The 19,110-nt window shown below is 37.6% G+C and overlaps 1 protein-coding gene across 5 annotated transcripts in view; it reads right to left on the bottom strand.

Annotated features, from left to right (window-relative positions):
• CEP162 (centrosomal protein 162) overlaps positions 1 to 18,803 on the bottom strand; it is a 45,674-nt gene extending 26,871 nt beyond the window's left edge. Inside the window, exons 1-10 of one of the 5 annotated variants that reach the window (XM_051614765.1) lie at positions 18,602 to 18,803; positions 18,073 to 18,158; positions 17,123 to 17,226; positions 13,068 to 13,206; positions 9,455 to 9,565; positions 7,370 to 7,519; positions 4,499 to 4,651; positions 4,072 to 4,258; positions 3,105 to 3,154; positions 747 to 862 (exon numbers count right to left, since the gene is read on the bottom strand). In XM_051614765.1, coding sequence (XP_051470725.1) covers positions 747 to 862; positions 3,105 to 3,154; positions 4,072 to 4,258; positions 4,499 to 4,651; positions 7,370 to 7,519; positions 9,455 to 9,565; positions 13,068 to 13,206; positions 17,123 to 17,182 — 966 coding nt within the window. In that variant the 5' untranslated portion in view covers positions 17,183 to 17,226; positions 18,073 to 18,158; positions 18,602 to 18,803. Of the gene's footprint in view, positions 1 to 746; positions 863 to 3,104; positions 3,155 to 4,071; positions 4,259 to 4,498; positions 4,652 to 7,369; positions 7,520 to 9,454; positions 9,566 to 13,067; positions 13,207 to 17,122; positions 17,227 to 18,072; positions 18,181 to 18,601 lie in introns of those variants that run through there. The other 4 variants (XM_051614767.1, XM_051614766.1, XM_051614768.1 and 1 more) reach the window with 4 other exon arrangements.
• Between the last annotated feature and the right edge of the window lie 307 nt (positions 18,804 to 19,110).

The raw sequence follows: 19,110 nt of genomic DNA, 5'->3' as shown, positions 1-19,110 counted from the left end.
TGCTGCTCTGCATACATGAAATTACATTTTTGCACCTTCCTGGTTCTCTTACATTGTAATTTGAGAAAAGAAAATAACATGGTGGTAAGTACATTACACTTAATTCTATTTGTTCTTTTAAAACATTTATTAGAAATACTACTCTAATAAACTTACTTTAAAAGGCCTAAAATCCCCCACATTTATCCATTATATGAACACATGGTGCTCTACAGAGTCCTTTCATAAAACAAATAATCAGAACACATGCTCCAGGAATCCACCTGATGTGCTCCAGCCACATGTGCTCCACATCAAGACCTGACTAAACTCATCAACAATAATACCCCAAAGCTCATACTGTGTAGATTTTGGGTCCTCTGTCCAAACTGCTTCCCTGTCCACAACTACTTCCCCCAGCCTGTGTCACTTGCTGGTGTAAACACCACCTTGCTATCTCCAAGAGAGGGATGAATTACTGCCCACTCCAAGGCTGAGGCTCCAATCTGAGCTCATAATTTGTGCACTCCCATTCACAGTTCTTAATTCAAAAGAGAAGTAAGCAGGAAACCCTGCAAAGAACTCAATCCTTTCAGTGATTTATTACAAGAAAGTGTATATCCTTAATAGAACAATATAGTCCCTAGACCACTAAGTTCTTTTCTTTCAGACACTACATAATATGTAAAGGTTTACTATATTTACAGTTATACATTACAGAGGTTTCACAATTCATGCAAGTTACATAAATATTTGGGAAGTTATACCTGTTCTTGAGGACTTAAATCAGCTCCTGACATGATGTTTTGATTCTCCTGACTTCCCTCAGTTTTAGAGACAGGATTAGCATCTGCTTCTTCTTCAAAATCTTCACTGTAGCTGCCTGAAGTGCAAAATAAACATCAAATAGAATGACTATCCAAGGAAGACAAAGCAGTAAGGAAATGCTATTTCTTTTCCCCAATCCCTCATCTAAGAACAGCTGCTGCCACTATTATGCCTTCCACAAAGGCAACAGAAAGGTTTCAAAACTGGGTGTGATACTAAAACTACAGTAAAAGTCACATATAATATCTCTAAATTCAAATGAAGTTTGCCTTATGATCAGATATACTTTACCTCAGTGTCCTTAGGCATATTTGAATTAATCCCTTTTATTCAACCACTTTAGCTTATGGGTGAAATGATGCAAATTTCCATCAGACAAAGTACTCTGTCCATACCCCTTTACAACTCCAGCAGCTTTTAGGCTCAGAATCTGTAAATCTGCTTCTTCTGACCTGCTTTGGTGGCACAAGAGCCACTCTCGGTATCACTCTGGTTGGAAAAGACCTTCAGGATCATTGAGTACAATGACTACCCTAACTCTGCCACATCCATCACTAAACCCTATCCCCTGGCACCACATCTGTCTTTTTAGATGTCTCCAGGGATGGTAGCGGAACCACCTCCTCAAGCAGCTTGGATCACCAGGTCCAACTCGAGAGCAAGCATTATTTAAAAACACAAGTGTGTCAAAGAATGAATTTTACAAGCGAGTCAAATGCTCTTCCTGCAGTTACCTACACCCACCATTCCACAAGTTCCGATTCCTTGTCCCCCACTCAGCTCCTGTGCTTCGAGGGTTCAGTTTCTGAACAACCTATAATGCTTAAATCTACCAGCATTTCAAAACACTGGTTTATAACATGTTCTTTCTGTGTTTTGTCACCAATGCAACCAACTCACATTCTAACTAATACATGGAAACTACAGTGTGAAAAGTCACTCTTTTGGCATTCCCTTTGGTTTTGAATCATGAGAAGTCTGATCACCTGAAAACAGCTTTCTCATACTGTCTTAAGACATACACAGTGCCTATACTATTCCTGCACATGTATTATCCACTATTTTGGTTCCTATTTCATGGAATAGCAGTTTGAGAAAGACTAAATCAAACCACACACAACACACGGATAGGCCATTCCAGGTATTCCACAGGAATTGTTTTCCTAAAAATCAGAAGTGTCAGTTTCAAAAAACTGACCACAACAATCAGGTAATTTCAACTGTTTTGTTAGGAAAATGGCCAAAAAATTGTAGCATTTCCACTACAACCAAGCTTTAAGAGAGAAAGGATTTCCTGTGTTAAGGTTTATAAATAAAGCCTCTTCATGTCTGGGAAATTGAAGCCTGACATTAGGACCTCTCAAAAGCTCAGTGAAATACATAGATCTGAAAATACAATCTGTTGATTAAATTACAGGAATACACTCTTTACCATATGCTAGCAACAAAGAGCGAAATAGAGAGAGGTGACAAGTGAAAGACAAGCAAAATGAAAAGAATGTAGCATGGAAATCAGGTAAGAGTAACACTGCAGATTACAGAGATTAAGCTCAGGCATGAAAGATGCTAGAAAAATACAGATGACAGTTAAGATACAGGAGTAACTCAAACATCATGGTCACTTTGTCTTCATTTCTTGATTGATAGTTGGGTTTGTTTTTTTTCTTTTCTGTCTTTTACATCACAATATATTAAAAATGAACTTAAAAAAAAAAATCTAAAACAGAAAGCACAAAGCCAAAAGGCAAACCTCTATAATTCTCTGTCTGAATAAAATCTGCAGAGTCATAATGCAAAGGCAGCCTAAAAGGCTGATGTAAAAACTAGAGATAAATGAAGATCATTAGAATGAAAATTATTTTAGCTTTCAGATAAGCAAAAGCTCTACCCACAAGTCAGGGTGATACAGGAACAGAAATCAATTGGTTTACATATTGCTCAGAACAAAAAAGTTCAGTAAGGATGCTGGACTGTCCTGTGAATCCAAAACCTATAATGAGCCAAGTTTTCTGACTAGCTCCAAAGACAAGACAAAGTACAGAACAAGCTACGAGGCTGTAGTACAGATTCCTTTTTTCAGACCTCTAAATTACATCCCACTACAAACATAAAGATCCTACAATACCCCTCTGGCACCCTGATGTGACATTTTCTGAGGACTCCGCATTTGAACTGGAGCACTAATCAACAGCTTTCATTTCTCTTTGTTCAGTGAAGTTCTCACAATTCTTAGTGTACACACTGAAATAAAAAAAAAAAAGAATTTTCAAATCACTTATTTAGAAAGATGCTATTACCAGATTTTGCTTCATGTGCAGCTTCTTCTTCTTTTTCATTTTTTTCATTTCTGAGAAACAAAATGAAAATTTTAGTCTCTTCATGGACAGTAAATAAGCACCTTTTTTTCCTAGCTCCGAATTTTGATACTTCTTACAACTAGCAATAAAATCTAAAATCTGAATGTCAAATCATAGGCTATAAAGTCAGATGTCATCAATTATTAAAATATTTATGTATTTGCAATTAACTGTAGTTAAAATTCTCAATCTAACTCTTAAAATAATGCTTTCTGTAGGCCCTCCAACATCTACATTAGCTTCTCAAAGAGATTTTTATCATCAGGTTTGCTTCTGTTCTGACCTTCTCATTATGCATTAACAACAACATCTCTCCTTTCTTTCCTCTTTCCCTGTAAAGTTTTGTCCTTACCTAGAACACCTCAGAATTTTGACCCCTCCACCAACTATTTTCATATTGGAAGTTTCCTTTGCACTCAGCATTTTTAGCAACAGCAGCCAGAATTCCCCCTTCACCTGTTTCTCTCACACGTTTGAACTTATTTTCACGTAACTGACTATAAATGGATTGCTCTAATCTATGGAGATTTTTTATCTTTCCTCTAGATTCACTTGTACCATCATGTCTAAGGGGACACAGAATCTCTCCTGGTCTACTTCATTAATGTTAGATCAACCTGTTAACTATTCTTACACACAAAGCTGTGCAGCTATGTCCACTCATCACCAAGTCATGCTCTCGTCTTCTTCCTTTCTTTTATTTATTAAGCTCACTCTCGTCCTTGTCTTCATATAAAAAGCAACCCCCCAAAATACCCCCACAAAAATGCAAAGAAAAAAACCCACAGCAAATAAACAAAAACCTGACTGAAATACAGACTCTTGTCCCACAAAATCTCAGGGCATTCAGACATGCAAGTCCCATGAGTCCACTCATCTCGTCCACAACTTTTCGTCTCTAAATTACCGTACAAATGGTGCTAGTAATGCAGAATCATTGGAATCCAGCTCTTTGTTTAATCTTGAATAATCAATAGTAGAGGAAGCTTCTTGTTCAAGTTTGGCAAAGAAGTCCTTATTTTCTTCTTGTTCTTCCAAGGTATCCAATCCAAGTCCCATGATACTTTGATTAGGCCCAGAAGCTAAAACTGAATCTAAATTTCAAAACAAAGAACAAACTAATTGTGTCTGTGCTGTATGTCCTCATATAATTGTCATACTAGTAACAACAACTACAGACAGACTAGCAAAATATTACGAGTATCAAGTAATTACAAGCTAGTACTAGGAGCCTTCAGCTCACAAGAGGCAGCTGATAGAAGTGAAGAAATTTGTAGTAATAGTTTATTTAGATCTAGCTAACTTCATGAAGTGGCTGCACTTTCAGTTCTCACCATTTTTCTCCAGGCTGTCTATACTTAAGGAGACATTAACCCCATCACTTGTCTCAAGCTGCATCTTTTCCACATGCATGCTCTCATCTGCTTCCCCCATGAGCTGCGCAGCATCCTGCATTTTGACAAACCTTCCACTGGCTTCAAGCATTCCTAGGAAAAAAGTTGCAATATTCTTCACTATCACCTAAAAGCGATTTGTATGACAACTTCAGTCTGAAGTGATGACAGTCATGTGAAATGAAAATGAATAAAAGTAATCTTCCAGATCCACCACTTTTAAGATCATGCTGCAACTACAAAGATACCCAGTCCCACCAATCACATTGATCTAACTTCAGTTTCTATTATGATAGGTAAATCTTGTTTAATTAGTCTATTATGTACATTTCTTTTCCCATTTGTGATATTTGCATCAAAACCTATATAGTTTAGCATGGGGCAAATATAACAAGTGCAAAAATTCACTTACATTACTTATGGAGGACAATCACACACACAAACTCTGTACAGAAATCAACATTTCTTTGTTTTATTTGATCTCCTATCCACAGACCCACTAGCCCAGCAGCTCCTTTTTATTTGTTGCAAATCAAGTGCTTTAGGGAAAAAAATAGTAACCAAAGGTTCTTAAACGTCACTGATGAACACACAGTTGTTCCACTCTGTACATTTTGCAACTACAACATACAGTTGACTCTCCTGACTGTAATTTAATTGTTATGAGGGTTCAACATCACCTTACCAATTTCATGTGCAAATTCTACTCTCAGACAGACTGCTGCCTTAGCAACTTCCTTACGGAAAACTAAAAGCTAAATATTGCAGTACATTACTAGTTAAAAAACAGTAGCAAGTCCCTTCTGCCTGCCCCAAACACATACAGTTCTACTTAAATTCTCTAGAGGTTCTTCTAGAAGAAAGGCTAGCAGAAAAGCTGCTTATTTATTTTGTCCAATGACATATGAAATGATTTAACAGTCCTAACAGAAGGGAACAGAAACCAGGTTCATCTTTTCCAACATGAACCTCAAGTTGGTAAAATAAACTTGGAATTTTTTGTTCTGTATGGCCAAACTGTTTAGGCCGTAGCTGTGTCCTTGTACTGAACATACTAAGAGGGGTGAAGACACTGATGACAGCTCATTTCCTGCTGGCAGGAGAATGCAGCAGATGTGTACAACAGTAATTCTTCAGGTTAAGAACACTAAACCAGTCTTCCACTGGATGATGAAGTGCTTCAACTCGGGGCTGTTACTCTGTCCTCTACCCAGGTCCAACCAAGACCCTTTCAAGAAATGCCACACTTGTCTTTATGACAATGGAGAGTCCTCTCCCTTCAGTACTGAAAATGAACCCAGTGTGGGGAGAGTAAGAGGCTGAAAACCTTTTCCTTCCCTACTGGGCAGTCCTTAGAACATGCGTTCTGATGAAAAGTGCCTCCCTATCAAGTAGAACAGTTTTGGTTTATTTTTACTTCAATGAAAAGTCCCCTTGCACATTTTACTGGGAGGCTAAATGTGTAAGATTCTATGTCTTGGAAACGTTTTCCACATTCCTGTATCTAACTTCAGCTCTGTTCTTGATATAGAGCTCTGACTGGCTTGCCTTGCACACAACAAATACATGTCAGAGACATTGACTAAAGGTCAAGCTCCACAGGAACACGAAGTTAATGCCCAAATAAAACTATTTTGCTATTACAAAAGTGTAAATGGAAAGGTCAAAGTGCTGAACAGAAGTGAAAAAGTATCAGTAGTCCATCTCTCTGGTAGCTAAATGCAGTAATTTAATTTACCCAGATGGCAATCTGTTTTAGTTATCAAAACAGTAAACAGGAACCTGCAGCTGGATCACAAGTTTTTTGAAGATCTTCAGATTGGCCCATAATCTCACCAGCCCTCCAACACCCTGTTTTTTCAATGCGAATATGTCAGCAGAATCAAAGACAAACTGTCACTGCCCTCCCATGTAGGATTTGCAAGAAAGGAGATATCAATATACTTCAGTAAAAAGACAACTAGAACACTTAACAAAATTTTAGAGAAAAAAAAAATCCTAGTTGTTCCTAGTTCCTAGGTTGTTTTATTTAAATAATCTCAAACTCAATGAACTTTCTGAACAGATTTACATTGATTTTGAAGGCTTTGTGGGATTTATGTAAGCTAGCTAATACTTGTTTTCAGTATTTTGCCCATTCAAACCAGACTACACCTTTTCTTAAAAGGCACCTCCTATAATAATCTGAAAATTAAATACTGTTTTGTAGCCATGGAGTTCTGCAACTCAGCCATCCCCAATTCCCAGACACACACTCGATTACAGGGGATACTACTATTGCTAATGAAGGCAAGACTGTATTTTTTTACCTGCCCTACACAACCTGAACTCCGAGAAACTAATTAAACTTGGAAAAAATATTCCAAAGTCTCTTTCCACTGTGTTTTTTTGTTATTTGAACAGTCCTACTGATTTCTGTGGGGCTTGCCAGAGGGATTTATTGGTTGGGAGAGGGATGGTATTTGTTACTTTTCATAAAAACTTATTGAAGCAGCAGTTTTCTTGAACTCCAAATATTTCATTATCCATATCTTTACTGCAATATTTTGTAAGTCTAATGATATACAGGATTCTTTTTAAGTCCTCTTACCTGAAATTAATTAACATAAGAACCAGAATTTCTCAGAGAAGTATTTCTAGCCACTACACTTGCAGATAAAAGTTTAAAAAGAGAACCACAAAGGACTGGAACCTACAGTTGACAAACATCTATTTACAAAGTACATTCTCTTTTCCGTAGTCTGACCAACACTGTCAGAATTGAAGCATTTTACCTTTTTAATATAATATAAAAGACAGTGAATTTGTTACCCTCAGAATTGTCTGGACTGTCAGAAGTGAGGCTTCCTTCTTCTTTGTTTAAGTACAAATCTTTCTTGTCCTTATGAAATTTTTCCAACATTTTGAATTTAGACAAAGCCTTGCTGCGAGATGCGCTGGAAGAAGGTTCAGGGGGAACTACTTTTAAGTGTACACAAACATTTTTAAAGTTTTTATACATAATGGACAGGGAATAAAGAGAAAAGAAAGATGTGAGAATTCAAATTAACAGTTCTGAAAAAAAAATGCAGTTCAGTTTCTTGTAGATTGAATTAGCTGTAATTTTCTAGCTATAACTAAAAAGTTAATGTTAATAACTTCTGAGAAGAAAACTTTCATTTTTAAAAAAGACAAAATTCCTTCTTGCTTCATGTATACCTTGCATTCAAATACACTGTTCTAGGAGCTCAATATATTATTTGAAAACAAAGAAAACTAGTAAATCTACTTCAATAATAAAATAAGTTTTGTGCTACAAGTTTTGAAAGAAAGCATCTAGATTGGTTCAAAGAAAAGTGGAAAAATACAGGTACATCATTGTGAATTACTACTGCCTTTGCCACTGTTAGGTACAGGAACTGCTTGTTATTTGCTCAAACCCTTGAGAGGACTTGCTTAGCAACAAAACCAACCAAATGCCTTCCATTCACATTAATAGAATTAAGTTTAGACAACAGTACCTATGCAGAAAGCTGTGCTCTCTCGTGATACCTAGATGACAGTCACATTCTGCAATTTATATATCCTAGGCTAGCCAGATGCACTGCATTGGACTTCTTGTTCAAATTGTTAGGGTGAAGTGGGCTTCTAAATTGGCTAATTGAGAGAAAACTTAGTTCCAGGTCTTTTGAATTTACCCTGACACAAGAGAGAGTACGAGCAGTCTGGGGCATCAGGCCAAATAGTTCTGCTGTCCAGAAAAAGGACTATGGGGATGCGTGACCAGAAGCTAACACAGCACAGAAACATCCAAGATGAGTAAATGAAGCTGGTAACTGAATGGCAGGTGCAGTGCAAAAAGAGAAACTCTATGAAATCCATCCTTACAACACTGCACAGGTCCTTTATGCCCTCAGCTGATGTTCAAGGCCAGCAGTGAGACATCACTTCTCTAGATTTATATTCTGTCACATTTACTGGGAAACTGAAAGTGTTGACAGTTTGCCATCTGGTGTATTTTAAAACACTAATTTGAAAAAAACACCGAAGTCCTCTTATTGCTTATATTTCAAATACTAAGCCTAATTAAATAGATATGGTTTTAATGTTTCTCTCCCAGATCGAGATGCTTTATAGCTATTCTATGCAAATGAGGGTTATGAAAACAGGGCAGCACAAATGCTCTAGAAAGCAAATATAGGGAAATGTCCTACAGGGTACAAAGTAGATCACCAACATGATCTAAAGACCAAGTGCCAAATATTTCTTTGTTATGGCTCTCCAAAATATTATTGATCTGCTTGAATTTAACACCAAAGCCACATTTAAACTAGTCCACACAAATTCACTGCTATTGTCATTTATGCAGAAGTATCTAATGGATCAATTATTTATCTCTTAAGCATTCTTTGGAGTTTCTCTTCAGATAAGATAAAAGGTGACTCCATATAAAAGCCTGAATCTGAAGTTAGTTAATTCTGCAGATTAAACAATTAAGTTTGTCATTATTACACCAACTGTACTGTTTCCATTCCAGGGGAAGCATGCATAGAGCAGCCTACTGGGCTCCCAGCATAGAGAAAATAATCATATCAATATAATGTTTATCTGACTGTAGTCTTTGAAATTAAATAAACAGAACAGTGAATATTAATATTTCTGGCTTCCATGCAATACCATACTTTTTGTCCTACTACATCACTATAGGTAGTGATATATGATGTAAACACAACTGAGCAAAAAGGTCACATAGTTATTATTTTCTTCTGGAAATAACAAATGAAGTAAGTGGCAGCTTGTGTCCAATAAAAATACTATGGTCAAACTGACAATTTGCAATATATTTTCTATAGGACAAGCACTAGTAATACAAGGCTTCTACTGAATAAATTTAACAAAACATATTTAGCCAAATACCAGACTGGGAATCTGAATGGGGACTCTTTTGTTCACAGTTTTCCACAATTTCAGCTTGGCTTTCCATCATTTTCTTCTCTTTTCCCAGTTTAACAAATCTTGTTTGAAAATCTTGAAAAGTAATTCAAACAGCAGGAACAGACAGGCAAGCAAAACAGGACAAGAATTCTTATTATCCAATTTCTTTTTATCATTAAAATGACAAAAGCAAGTTGAAAGGACATTAGTTAGATGTAGGTCTTTAAGCTGTCAAATATGGAAGACAGTATCCTGAATAATAATTTGGACATTTCAGTTTAAAGCTGAAGAACAGAGCCAAAGTGTGCCTGGAATAACAAGTTATTTTAAAATGTACTTTATACTTCCCAGCCACATGAACAGAAATAGTCTGCACTGTTTATTATTAACCTACAAACCCAAGTGAATACAGGCTATTAGTTTAAATCTCTGCTTATTTCCTGGCACTTCTGCAACAAGATGCCTTAGAAAAAACAGACAATTAAATGTATAGCATACATTTTGTCTTCCAGTCATCTGTGTTTGTGTCTTTCAAGAAAGCATGATACAGATCTTGAAGTTAACCCAAAATGGAAATCTCAATCTGGAAAAAATGTACCAGCTCAGCACATTACTCAAACTAATTAGCCAGACTTTGTACTCTATTAACATAGCAGTATCTCTAGACAGTGTCAGTCAAACACACCAACTCATACAGGTGGAACACATACTTGTAATGCAGTGCCACACTGTGGGTGGAGGTAACATTTATACATTTACATAACTTTGATTCACTTTAGAAATAACAGTTCAATTACCTGACAGTTAAGTCCTGTCTCCAACCAATGTGGAGGGTCAAGTCTAGAAGGATACACAGGGATCTCCGCAAAATTTCAAAGACTAACAACATTACACTTTTTAGAAACTAAATTCAGCTTATTTCCTTATTTGCCATAATTGCAAAAATACTATTTTTTTTTCCCACAACAATTATTTTGCCCTTCAGGGCACATTTAGTAACCTTACAAAAAGCTAGAAATCTAAACCATCACCTTTTAAATCATGCTGTGCAGTAACTTACACTGCTGTGCATTATTAATACTTCTGAGCCCATGCTCACACATGCACACAACATACACCTGCTGAAGAACATGAGACCTAGCAAAATTGTATTTGACAAAGTACTTGGCAGCATGCAAGACAATGAAAGAGACACACAGAGGGAAAAGGATCAGTCCTAGAAGCCTGTCCACACTAAAATCATAGCATAGTTTGCAGCATGTACACAGGGGCATAAATACCCCTTTATGTGAGATTCCTCATTCTCAGTTACATATAGAAGTTAAGCTACTTCTGCAGCTGCAGTGGAAAACTCAGTTTATACTGAAAGTGGCCAAGTTGCCCTCTGCAAATGGCTCTCTTTGAACTCTAGGGTAATTGGCTTATTACTAAGTGTGACTTCAGTGAGCAGAATGGCATTCATCAGATTGCTTCTGTGCTACATGGTACTTCATCTAACACAGTGTATGTTAATACAACTGCTACCATTTCTGAGTGTCCAGTGTGACAAGCAAAGCCCTTTGCTCATGGTGTGATACAACCAGGAGCTCTGCTTCATATCACAAAGCTATCCTCTTCTTGCCAAGACAGAATTAGGAAAGCTCTCTAGTAAAACGTAGATGCCTTCTGATTGAAGTATTACATTTTAAGTGGAATATGGCTTCCAGCACACATCCCACAAGCACGGAATCCTAAGCAGAGTGGTGACAGAGGTGTAGCTGAAATAAAACTAATAATCTGGCTGGCAACATGGTGCTCAAGGAAGAATTCAATTCATGGATCTAGCATATTTGCCCCACATTCTTGTATTCTCACTTTTATGATGTCCAACTGCCAAGACATGTTGGACCTGATTCAAAAAGCAGTACACACAGATCACTGTCAACTCCCTCTGAAAAAAATCTACCCCCTCATCAAGAGTCTGAATATGAACATGCTAGCTTCTTTTTCAAGTAAATTGATTCCATACTGGCAAAACTGCGCAGGCTCACCTTCTAAACATTTTCCTCCTAAAGGATATAAAACTCTTTTTAAGAGAGACCTTAAAAAGTTTCAGAAGTCTCTTTTGATTCTATACATCAATAAACTGCAGATCAAGCATGTTTCAGTTCTAATATTTACCTCTAGTTAAACTACACAGTTGATAAAAGTATTCTTAATTTTAAAAATGAAATTGGTTTGGATAAGAACAACTTGATGTAATCACAGTATTTCTTCCGATTCTGCTTTGCATTGCACCAAAGCCATGCAAGCACTGTTCTCTAAAATTTGTAATCACCTTGCCTTTTAAGTACCTATTCCAGTGTTTTTTGGATTAAGTAGTATGAGAAATATCAGGCCACTTTAGGGGTTGCCTCAAGCATCTCAGAAAAAACACAGAAGAATGCTGACCTTCTAAAGTCACCTGAAAATTTTCTTTGATAGTATGTAGAAAAATGAGGTCATGCTAACCCCTTAATTCTCACCCTTTGCCCAGCAAGAACATTCTGTCTTTCCACTGTTCAGGAAGCTGTAAGGAAATACTATAAGCAGGTATCATAATATCTAATAACTACCTCGTAGGTAGTTGCGCTGCCTGATATGAAATCACTTGTATCCATCTGAGTTTCCCAGCAATATCTTAAAAGGCCAGAAACAGATAAGCAGTCCAGCCACCACCTATTAGGGTTATGCCTAAATGACACAACTGGTGACTAAGATTTGACTCCTAACTATGACAACACTGACAGGACATTTATGCTTCAAACTGCAGACTACCAGTGGTATCTTAACCCTGTCATATAAAAAACCAATTGCTGGAATTTTCTGTTAAGCTCCAGTTACGAGTTATATGAATCATGAAAATAAGAAACCAGTTACTACAGGAACAAGAGCCACTCACCCTGTGGAAATTAAATACTCATAGGCTTTACCAGCCAGTAACTAAACAATGAAGAAATGCAAAACTAGAGGTGGAAAGCTTGCAAACAATAATATATGTTCTTCCAGAACTATGTGACTAAGTCAATGCTGAACTAGCAATCATGTCAACACAGCCCTTTTCCCCTTGAGCCATGGTTCCTGGCAAGGGAAATATTGAGCATACGGACAGACATACATCTCTGAATCAACTGCTGCTGAAAGTTTTTCTGTGCTTCCCCAACCTATTACAAACATTGCAATTAGCTTAAAATTACACAAAATAGTCTTTTTTTCTCTTCAGTCTGGAAACAGTAATCTATAGAAAGTGTAAGGAACAGGTTGGTTACAAAACACACCTACAAATTCTTCAGCAGAATTTGCAAGTTACATTTTCTAATCATCTTACTATTTATAAGGTGTTTACAAGTTTTCATTACTTGTAAGAAAAAGCAGCAGAAAGCTTGCTTACAGCCTGAATACAATTCCTTTTTAAAAATACAACTGCATTTGAGTTTTATACTTTACAAACTTGTGCTGTAATGTTCTAAAGCACTTGCGTGGGAGTAACTTAATCTGAATCCAGGCCCATATGAAGTATGAGAAAGAACTCGCCTGACCCCCTGTGGTCAAAAAATTGCAAATCTACATTATTTACCACCATCATCCACATCTTCCTCAGACATCCACCATGGCACTGAATCCTTTTTCTTTGTTTCTTTTTTCCTGGGCTGTCCCAATGTCTCAAGAATGCTCGGTTTTTTCTTTGAATTTCCAAGTGAATCATCTGAAAGAGACTGAGTGAATTGCATACAAGATTAAAGACAGCTTTTACATTTTCACATTGTTCTACTGTCTTTCAGCCATTCAATTCTAGACTTCTGAGTTCAGATGCCTCTGTACTCCCCACTGCCTGCCTTTTTTGTATATGCATGACAAAGTTGAGTAACAGACAATAACCATATTCATGTGGCATAATACTGCATATTATAATAACCTCACTGCCAAAGTTTAGCCATGTTAAAACTTAATTGCTTACTAGAGAATATTTTTAAATGAACTGCATAATCAGCTCTGTTTTGGTTAGTTACAACATGTAAAAACCAAAATCCTAACTACCTCCTTAAGGATGAGTTAGAGCAGCAACAGTTTAGCCGTGGCCTTCTTTTGTACATGAACAATATTATTAATATTCTAAAAATAAGCTTTCACAAACATCATTCTACCTCCCAGCAAGTCAGATTTCAGAAGTTAATTTTATACTTTGTGTTCATGGAAATGAACAGAAATGCCAGAGCCATTCGTATCCATCTTTGTGTGTTAAGCTTTTATATGTGTTACTCATCCATGCCAATTTTGACTGATGGCTTAAATCAGTGGAGGAAAAAAAGGGTGTAAGCATGTAAACATGAAATGCTATGGATTTCAGTTGCTGAAGAGTAACAGGAACTGTTTTTTTGAAGTGATACACCTTTTTTTTGCTTTTTATTTTAATCAAACTCTGTTCCTTTCCATTAAAAAAGCTCTTCTTGGTCACAGCCACAACTAGCTGTTCCAACATTGAACAAGGAAATACATTAATTAAGCTAATGCACTGCAACCTTAGGTGTTATGTATCCTTTGTGCTTCAACTCAGTAAACATGGCTTTAAGGGGACTGGCATACTTTTTATTTTTATCTAATTTTTTAGCCATAATTGTTAAAGCTAATTGTTCTAAAGTATCTTAACAGAGTTAATAGAGCTAGCAAAAGCCATAAAGCTTAAGAAACACAGAATTCACATGTGAAATGCACCATATGGGACAATTTCAAAAGCTTCCCTTTGGTAATAGTCATGAATAACAAAATGCAGTAACATAAACAGAACTGTAGAGGCAACAGGATTGTGGGTACTTAATATGTAAAACACGAGAGGATGTTCTATTAAAACAATCCTCTGCAGTCCACTGCTTGATTCCCATTGCACAAAAAGCACTACCACAAAAGCCTATCTTTACTATGTATCTAACACTTCAACTTATACAGACTTAAGAAGAACATGCATAAATGAAATGCCTATTATCCAGAACTTCCATTTAAGAAAAAAAACAAAACAAAACAAACTATTGTTGTTAATATCTCCGACCAATAACATCTTTAAAGCTTACAGTTTCACTTGAGAAAACTAAATGCCTGTCATACAGTCTCAGAAAGACAATTTAAGTGATCTGAGCCTTGCACTTTAATAAACAATTTGAATAAATTACGAGACTTCTGGACAACAGGATGTATTGCAATTTCTTTACATTGACTCAGTGGCATAGAACAAAACAACTTTACACTCTTCATAAAAGTCCTATAAACTTCTTTACATTACTCCCAACACAAGTGTTAGTGCCACTGTCCCCAAAGGTCAGACTGTCTCCTGCTAGATTGATGCAAGCTCTGTTATCTCTTGCTGTTTCTTTTATGACTAACAGTAACCTCTACTCTGCAAGCAGCATCTTGTTGATGCTTGTACACCTTAGAGTAGAATTATAACTAAAGAAACTGAAACTCCCACAGGTTGTTCTCAAGTTCTGGAAACTTTCTATGTCATCCATGCCATCTTGTCAACTTCAGAAAGTAAAGTTGCACTAGCTGGGAAAGAAATGCTGACACAACAATACTACTGCATTTCTCCCAACATGTCAGTTGTCTCAACTGTGAAATTTAGATTTTTTTTCTTCCTTATGGGGTAAGGGATAATTGGCCAGAAGTACAAGATCGATATCATTGAATGGTTTGGGTTGAAAGGGACCTTAAAGATCTAGTTCCAAAGCCCCTGCATGGGCAGGGACACCTGACAGCTTTCTAAGTTCAGTGCCTAAGCCAAAAGACTTTAGTTTAATCCTCATATTAGACCTGCATCATCCAACTGTATTTACAGTCTTGTTTTTTTTCACGTTAAAGGTTTTAATCACAAACATACATAGAATCCTCCCCCCAAACAAAGGCAGTTTCACTAATTATGTGTTATTTAAGAGGCAAAAACATTCTGCTCCATTCCTTCTCTGAAAGATTTCCTTAAACAGCATTAAGTCTTCCTCAAACAACTAAAACCAGTTTATTTTATTCCCCCCTACCCCGTCATTATACTCAACACAAATATCACCCACACAGCAATTTCAAACAGTGGAGCACACTGGTTTCTCATCTTTAACATTAAAGATTAAAACATTCTCTAACATCAAAAGGCTGCACACTTTTTATAAAGAATAGAAGCAAAGGGGAGGACGTAACAGGAGATGCATGCCTATAAAGTAACAGCAGATAATATCATTGTTTGGGTCTGTATCTAGCTGGCAAAACTTAAAGCAATGCCTATTTTTAAATGACTGGATTGGCAGTACAGTATTGGCAGTTCAAGTTTGAAAGGATAAAAAAAAAATTAAAACAAATTACTAGAATCAATCATATGCAGAGTTTTGTCACACGCACAAAATTAATAAACCTTTCTCTCCCCCTGAGCAACTCCCTTCATAACAACAGTAAGCAAAGGACTTTTGGCAGAAGTGCAGAGCCTTTTTTTCTATTCTTACTAACATTAATAATTTAAGTGAATTCCAGAATGTTACATCATCAAATTAAAGGCTAAAATCTACCTCTACGTTTGTTGTGAATCTTAATTTTCAGATGGCATTTAGGTTTCCTATGATCTTAATTTGATATCGCTGAGTAAAGCTGCATGTAGTGTGTATCTGTAAAAACACCTCACAAGCTGTATGGTGAGCACAGAGTTACAGACCTACCTGGGAAAGCCATAATCTTCTTGAAAAAGAACTCTCAGGTTTCTGCAGATCTTTACTACACTATACAAAGTGTAGTTTTCATGGAATTTAGCACCTACAAGTAGTTAAATCATAGCACAACCTCTACATCCAAAAACCTTTAAGAGTATATTTCACGTAACAGAGATGCCACGAATAATCTCTGCCATCATTAGCTACACTTATATGAAGTTACCAGCCTGGAGTAAAGGCCTTATGTGTGCAGTGCTCCTATCTCAGGGTTACCACACTGTGTGCTTGCGGGACTGGAGGGCAAATTCTGAAATTACAGGTCTCTATGCAGTGAAAAAAAGTATCAAGTTAGGACATTCTGACCCAGTCCGCTGTCACCTTCAGTCACGAGCCACAGGCTTGCATGATTTTGCCTCTACTCAGAATCAGGAAGCACCATGAGGAACAACAGGAATAAAATTAAAGTTTTCTAATCACTATGACACACTTCATTTTGTTAGGATTAATATAAGAATTTTTAAATAGAATTCAGCGAAATTGGGTATTGCACAGACAAATCAGTAATTTCTTAAAACACTGCTTGTGCTTACACACAGGAAAGGTTTTTTATCTCATTTTCAATTATATATCACTTCGAAGCTTCTGCTACTAAACAACCCACAATTAAACTGAAACAAAAACAAAGAAGAAAGGGCTTTTTCTGAAGACACAACCTGGCAGTGACAAAATATTTACTGAATCACAAAACTGTTCTCTGGGTTTCAATCCAGCAAATTAGTATGAATTAAGTTTGGCAACGAAGTTAATACCTTGCAAAGATCCACACATAAGACAGCTATGTGAATTATGTGACAAAAGCACAGCTGCACCTTCCATTTCATATTATTCCATACTCAATTTTCCCCCTGCATTTTAACAGAGAAAAGGGATGTGACCTTGCTCTGAGACATACCTCTTTCAGAAACTCTTCAAACTGTTCATCTAATTCTTCTTTGGAAAATCGATGAGCCATAATCTGCAACTGGATGTTACTTTTCAAACGACCGAGTTTAAACACTGAGATTTAAAATAAAAACAAAGTTAATCAAAAGCATTCTGAAATTAGAGATGGTCTAGTGATTTGCTGCTTTCATAGAGAGCTGTAAGCAAAAAGTATCTTAACAAAGATGCCAAATTTCATTCCTCCCACCCCTAATATAAATTATTTCCTGAATGAGACAATCAGTGCAAACATATCTGGATTACTTAAATCCTTTATTAATCACAATACTAATTTCCAAACCAATAGCTTTTGGGTTGGAAACCAAACTTTGAGGGATAAGTAAAATATGATTCCTTTCACCATCTTTACATTTTTCTTCAAAAGACAGCTCTCTTAGCTTCCCACAATTAAGCATTTTGTCAATGATCAAACAAGAACCCTCTGCAGTAATACCTCCCATCCATTTTAAAGGCTTTAATTCCTTTCTATGTTTCTTCTCCAAAACCGGAGACATCTGGCATTATAAATTTTGTTTCATCATCTCTGCTGTGCTTAGGACTTAGTAAACAATAAATGCATGAAAGTCTTTTAAGATTAGAGGATGACATTTGAATTGATCTGCCCTGACACAGAAAGCCACTGGTACTTGTCCCTCTCCCATTCCCAAAAGTCTGTGTTGACTTCTCAGGTATAAAATATGCTCCACACTCCAAATGCTACAAAGATTTTGTAGATCACACTGCTCCACACATCTGGCTACCTTCAAAACTGCACATGTATGGCAGCATTAACCTACCCCAGCATCTTCCAGGCCGAGAAGTGCTACATAAACATAAAAGGGCTAAACATTCACAGAAATGCTTTTACCATTAAACAAAATTTATCCCAATATGGAGCCCTCTCAATACACTGTTACCTACCTGGTAAATTGATTTTGTCAGGCGAGCTGTGACAACTGCTTCCTGTTTTCACTCCTTATTCATCCATAGACCACCCGATATTTTGGCTTTAGCAGATAAACAATAAAAAAGTTATAGCAGACTGCCCAGACTTTGAATTGAGTAAGATAGACTTACGTAATCACTTGGACAATATCTCTGAAAACATGGTAAGTAGATTAAGAATGTCACCTCTCCTGACACACATAATCCAGTATCCTTTTATACTTTTACATCAAAGAACACTAGATGCTAAACACTAGATGCTTTAACAGTTTACAAGCTGTGCCAACTACTTCAGGAAGAGGAAAATACTTAACTTCAGCCTTGCCAGAAAAACAAACTGATTCCTCTGACATTATCTGTACTTCTGTCTACTTTACAATTACAGCTTTTATAAATTCTAACAAAACAAGACTTCATTTTTCAGAAGGACAACAAATAAGCCAATTTCCGTAACAGCAGAGTGCAGACAAACACGACGCTCAGCACAAGTCCTGTGCAGCCGTACCTTTGGAGTCGAAGGCTCACCAATGACTTTACAGGTTGCAAAACAAAGAAGCCCCTTGCTGGGATGGATACACGCTGCTAACGGTGCAGAAAGCAGCAGTTTGGGGAAGGTACGGCTAAACCACAAGGATGAAGGGAAGCTCATGCAGCCGAACACACCTCACGTAAGCTTTTAATCACCCCGGAGCCAGGACCGGCCGGGACCTGACCCTCCTCCCCCGCAGCACACGGCGCCCAGGCAGCAGCGGGCCCTGCGCCTCGCAACCCCAGCCCCCTTGTCGCCCGGCCTGACGAGCGCCGGCCGAGGCGGGAGGGGGCTCTCGGTGCCGCCACCCGAGGGGACGGGAGAGGAAGCGGCTCGGAGCCGAGGCCGGGGCGCCGGGAGCGTACCTGGGCCGGGCCGGGCCCTCCTGGGCCGCCACCGCCTCGCTCCCTGCCGGGCGGCGTGGCGGGGTTGCCTAGGAAACCCTCCCGGCCACCGTACCGCCCGCCAGAACCGGCCGCGGGCCA

Source organism: Apus apus, chromosome 3 (genome assembly GCF_020740795.1).
Source record: "Apus apus isolate bApuApu2 chromosome 3, bApuApu2.pri.cur, whole genome shotgun sequence".
Taxonomy (NCBI): domain Eukaryota; kingdom Metazoa; phylum Chordata; class Aves; order Apodiformes; family Apodidae; genus Apus; species Apus apus.
Note: the sequence above shows the minus strand (reverse complement) of the source record. Positions and strands in the feature narration are given on the sequence as shown.